Source organism: Myotis brandtii, unplaced genomic scaffold (genome assembly GCF_000412655.1).
Source record: "Myotis brandtii unplaced genomic scaffold, ASM41265v1 scaffold550, whole genome shotgun sequence".
Classification (NCBI taxonomy): Eukaryota; Metazoa; Chordata; class Mammalia; order Chiroptera; family Vespertilionidae; genus Myotis; species Myotis brandtii.
In genome coordinates, this window is record NW_005370043.1 from 3,408,347 (window position 1) to 3,413,411 (window position 5,065).

A 5,065-nucleotide genomic window follows, 5' to 3' on the forward strand; every position below is an offset into this window, starting at 1 on the left:
CCTCGCTGCAGCAGCTCCTGAGCTTGCGGTTTGCGGTGGGGGTCCTCGGGGGGCGCGCTCGGTTCTGCTGCTCCCTCCCGAGCATCCCCGCTAGGTGCCCCATCGGCCATCTGCGCCCCGCCCCCGCCCCCCGGGTAGCAGCCCATTGGGGCTGCACCGGACTGGTAGGGACTGTAGGCCAAGGAGGAAGAGAAAAAGCCGAGGCTGCCACCTGTGAAGACAAGCAGTCTGTGGAGAGGAGGCGCCAGCCTGAACTCTCCCAGATTACCTCCCACACAACTTCTCTCCCCTTTACCCCTCGCCCCTCCACCGCCCTTCATGCCACCAGCACCCCTCACCTCCTCCGGCTCCTCCATAACCCCCTGCCGAGCCCCCAGAGCCTCCACCCATGTGGGAGCCACCCCCAAAAGGCTGGGAGAAGGTGGGCAAGGCTTTCCTCCGCTTCCGCTGCACCTCCTCCTTGTCTGCAGAGGGAAATGTGGTGTTAGAACCCCAACTCATGGGCCACTCAAGAGCCTCGTCCCAAGGTTGGTAATGACCCTTCCCCCCAAAGCCCTCTAGGACCACCTCTTTCTGGGGCCTTCCCCACTCCTAACTTGACTCACGGGCACCCTGATCTGGTTCTTGGGACTTTCCAGCCCAGTCCCAGCCCTCCAGCCCCCTTGGGATCTCCAGCCCTGCTTCACCTTCCACCAGAGGGTAATAGGTGAACTGTTTGGAGTCAGAGACATCTCCCCCACGCTTGCGTTTCAGTTGCAGGAACACAGTTACCGGACGCTCAATCTTCATCTTGTGATAGGGAGGCGTCCGGAACACAATGGCATACTGGGCCAAAGGAAGACAGACAGTGTCATTGAGGCCTTGGCCTAGATGGGCCCCCACCCTGGCCAGGGGTCCCGAGGGTACCTGTTTATGAACATCTGTGGGAGAGAAGTCCCCAAAGGCCTGCCATCCATTCTCATCATCTTCGTAGAACCGGACCTCAATGTCATCTACAGGGAAGATCGAAGCTTGGCCACAGCTCCTACTGGAATCTTCAGGGCCATTTTTCCTGAAGTTGCCCTTGCCCCCAATCTTGACACCCAGCATCCTTAGTTCCCAGCATGGGCTCCAGCCTCACCTTTCTGCACCTTGTCACAAAGCAGATAAACCTCATCTCCACCCCGCACGGAGCCAGCTGTCTTGTCCATTCGAGAAATCTTCAGATTTGAGGCCCCAGGAGACTCTATGGGGGTGGGATATCAATTACTTGAGATGATGTAAAAGTTATGGCCCCATTTGTGGAGCCAAGTGCTTTGCATCGTTATCTGAACAACCCCAAGAGGAACCACTAGTATCTGCATTTACCCAAGACAGAAACCATACTCAGAGGGGAAATGACTTGCTCAAGATCATTTAGTCATACGCGGCAGGGCCAAGTTCAAACCCAGGCCTATCTGACTCCACAGCTTGAGGATGCCTCATGGCTCTCTCTGACACCCAGGTCTTGCACCCCAGGTAGTCAAGATACTCACTACTGTCGTGGATGGGCTGGGAGATAACAGGCTTTAGGGGCAGTGAGAAGGAGCCATCGCTGGCTCGCAGGAAGGCGGAAAAGCGCAGTCGCACAATGCTCAGATCCATCACCTTCTTCAGCTCCTTGGCCTCCTGCTCCAGCTCCCGCCGCTCAGCCTCTGCACAGTGGGCACAATGTGACCTCTGGACTCCTCCCCTTTCTCTACTCCTTTCATGTCCACCTCCCAGGACTCCCTCCCCACCGTACCGGTAAGGCCCTGGGGCCTGGAGCGGAGTCTCTGCCTTTGAAGTTTTTGTATCATAATCTCCATCATGTTCTTCTTGGTCACATGCAGGACACCCAGGTTGTTAAATCTGAGTGGGGGAAGGAGAGTCAGAGGTATTGCAGGTAGTTCTTTCCTCCTGAGCCACCCACCCCACTGCCAGGGCTCAGCCTAGCCTTACTTCCTCTAGGGAGCTTTTCTGGTTTTTACTTGTGGCCTTGGGTTCTGGGGCCAACCTAAGTCTCTCCCTAGAGATGGGCTGGGGCCTAGGACTGGCAGGTAACGAGGGGGCATGCCAGTAGGGGCCAGGGGTAGGGGACACCTACTGGGCAGTCATGTCCTTGGGCCCCACAGACACAGCGCAGACCCCCAGTTCCGAGCATTGCTTGCCCACCAGGCTGTGGGCATGGGCACGAGGCGGGTCACTGTGTGTTACCAGGTCCACCTCGATCTTGGCTGGTCCCTCGTAGTTACAGATCTGTGAGGGTTGAGGGCTGTCAGTAATACCCCTGGATACACTGTCCACTAGCCCACCCTCAAGCACCATCCTTGCTCACCTTGACAGTGGGATAAGTCTTCCGGCCCTTCTCACTGGAGGCACCTGGCAGCCCTCCATGGGAGGGGCCTTCACAGCCATATCGAAATCGGAAGCCTCGCTGAAGGTCCCAGGATAGAGTGACATTGTGACCAGGGAGGACCCCTGGCCTCCCCCCCCCCCCCCCCCCCCAGAGCCAGACATACTCCCTGCCAGCAGTGACCATAATGACTGGTAGTGTCTGCCGGAATCACAACCACACCACTGTGATCAGCAGCAGCCAACCATCCCAACCCTAAGTGGCTTTTGTGGTCAGTGACCCTCCCCAAGACCACCCAGCTACAACTACCCCATTTGCCCCCAAAGCTGAAGCCATCCCCTACCATCCCTTCCATTCACTTACCTGCTTAGGCTGTTCCACGATCACCAGGTAGGGGCCATCAGCTGGGGACAGAGGGGCCTTGCTGATCCAGGATCTCTGAGCTCATCCCCAAGGCAGAAGGCACACGCTCCTCCCTCCCCCTCCCTCTAAGACAGAGGTTCTCAACCTGTGGGTCGCGACCCCTTTGGTGGTCGAACGACCCTTTCACAGGGGTCGCCTAAGACCATCCTGCATATCAGATATTTACGATTCATAACAGTAGCAACATTACAGTTATGAAGTAGCAACGAAAATAATTTTATGGTTGGGTCACAACATGAGGAACTGTATTTAAAGGGCCAGAAGGTTGAGAACCACTGCTAAGACAAGGGGAGGTTAAAAGACTTACCTGTCTCTGGGGCAGGCTCCTTGGGCTCCATAATGGAAGGGTTGAATTTGAAATCATCATATTCAATGATGCCATCCAGACCCTGGTTTGAAGACAGACTGGGGTGGCAGCTGATCCTGAGCCACCCCCAGGGCCCTCCACCTCCCGGCTCTCTAAACCCTCAGTAATCACTCCCTCTCCTTCTCATGTCCATAAAAGAGCTCCCATTGGAAGCAGTTTGCAGACAGACTAACAGGCGGGCTGAAATAATCGGAGGCATTACAGGTGTAAGGGAGCAGAAGGAGCACAGGCCGACTGATAGACAAACGGGGGCAGCCGGCCGGCTTCGGGGCCGGGCGGAGTGACTCACTGGGTCGTAGCAGCTCTCCATGTCTCTGGGCTAGGCCCGGTTCTGTCTGGTGGCTCCGGCCGGATTCGGTTTCCCAGAGTTTCAGGCGCCCGCCTTAGGTTAGGAGGAGTGGCGGGGGGAGTGAGAGACAGATCGGGACCGGAGTGCGGGGAGAGGGGGTCCCAGATTAGGGGGAGGGTCGGATCTCCTCCAGCCACCCGTCCGGGTGTGGCGGGGGAGATCCGGTGGAGGGCGAATCGGGAGCTGGGCTGGGCTAGGCCGGGTAAGGGGCAGGAAAGTTAGAACAGCTTAGGAAAGTCCCGAAAATACCAGGGGGAGGCGGGGCCGGAGGGGGCGGGACTGGAAATGACGCACTGACCACGCCCCCGACGCGGGAGGGGCGCCTGATCGGCACCGGCCTTTGGATGCCCGCAGCCTCTGCAGGGAGAGGGGCAACCAGACCCAGGGAAGCCCCCGTGGGGCTAGGCTCCCCTCCTCTCTCCAGGGCAGGTGCCGGGGACTGCTGGGTCTTTCAAGACCTGGAGAGGCTCCTAGACCGGGGAGGAGGCCCGCCTCCCGCCCCCTTCGCCTCCCCCACGCTGGAGCAACCTTGGGATTTTCTACCCAAAGGGAGGCCACGGCTGATTCACCCGGGGGCTTTTGGGGGGACATTCCTGCTGTAGGAAGGCCTCCTCCCCGAAGGCCTGTAGGCGGGGGCTCTTCCCAGTGGGGGGCTCCGGGGTTCTGCCCCAGGAGCCGGTCTCTTGGGGTGTGGGGGGAGGGAGGAAAGCTGTCTCCTCTCTGGGATGGGCCCTCTCCCCGAAACATCTCGGCAGCGGTTAATTCCCACACCGCACTTGTTACGGGTGCTCACGCCCCTGCTCCAGTCCCAGGCCCTGTGTGAGGTGTGTGTCTCCATCACAGGTATACAAGTCTTATTTCAGCCCATGTGCTGGCGTGCGTGCAACAGGTGAGCGACCTTAAACTTCTCAGGGTGGACACATGTCTGAGTTTGTCTTGGTATGAAGGGCGCCGGTGGACATATCTTTGAGTTTTTGCGTGAAGGGTATGGGGTCCAGGCACCTGAGAACGGGTGAGTATGTTTGCATGTGTACGTGTGTGCGAAGCTGAGCACACGGACGATGCTGTGCACTCGCCGGCATAGGTACGGGTCCGCGTGTCTTTGTACAAGGATGCCGATGTGTGTATCCGGGTGTCTGGTTCGTGTGCGTGCTCTGCGTGTGTGTGCAAATGCCGCTTTCCAGTCCTGGAGCTCCATCAGTCACGGGCCCTCCTCCCGCCCTTCCCGTGCCTCGGCCACCCAGGGATCTGAACCCGGCCACTCACCGCGGCGGCGGCTTCGGTTCCCGCTTCTCTCCCGGCCCGACCCACCTCGGACCTGTCGCGACACCTCTCCAGTCCCAGGGCTCCAGCGGGGAAAGCCCCTTTTCCGCCCCCGGGAGGGGGGAATTCCCGTGACGTTTCCGTGCGTCACGCCCTATGCCCTTTTTCATTGGCTGAAAGTTTAACTCCGGATGCCTACAGCCAATCAGGAGCGACTCTAGCGTGCCCCTTACCGGGGAAATACTCGCGCGGGGAGAGGGGAGTGGGATGGTGGTCAGCTAGGCGCTGTCTCTAGCCGCGGTAGGAGCGG

General features: G+C 58.9%; 1 protein-coding gene across 1 annotated transcript in view; it reads right to left on the bottom strand.

Annotated features, from left to right (window-relative positions):
* The window catches only part of NFKB2 (nuclear factor of kappa light polypeptide gene enhancer in B-cells 2 (p49/p100)), a 6,921-nt gene extending 3,139 nt beyond the window's left edge, over positions 1-3,782 (bottom strand). The window contains exons 1-12 of the mRNA XM_014549384.1: positions 3,433-3,782; positions 3,084-3,165; positions 2,717-2,757; positions 2,336-2,434; positions 2,105-2,256; positions 1,763-1,869; positions 1,515-1,673; positions 1,121-1,225; positions 907-992; positions 687-825; positions 339-464; positions 7-211 (exon numbers count right to left, since the gene is read on the bottom strand). Of these exons, the coding sequence (XP_014404870.1) occupies positions 7-211; positions 339-464; positions 687-825; positions 907-992; positions 1,121-1,225; positions 1,515-1,673; positions 1,763-1,869; positions 2,105-2,256; positions 2,336-2,434; positions 2,717-2,757; positions 3,084-3,165; positions 3,433-3,453 (1,322 nt within the window). The 5' untranslated portion in view covers positions 3,454-3,782. The remainder of the gene's footprint in view (positions 1-6; positions 212-338; positions 465-686; positions 826-906; positions 993-1,120; positions 1,226-1,514; positions 1,674-1,762; positions 1,870-2,104; positions 2,257-2,335; positions 2,435-2,716; positions 2,758-3,083; positions 3,166-3,432) is intronic.
* Positions 3,783-5,065: the final 1,283 nt, after the last annotated feature.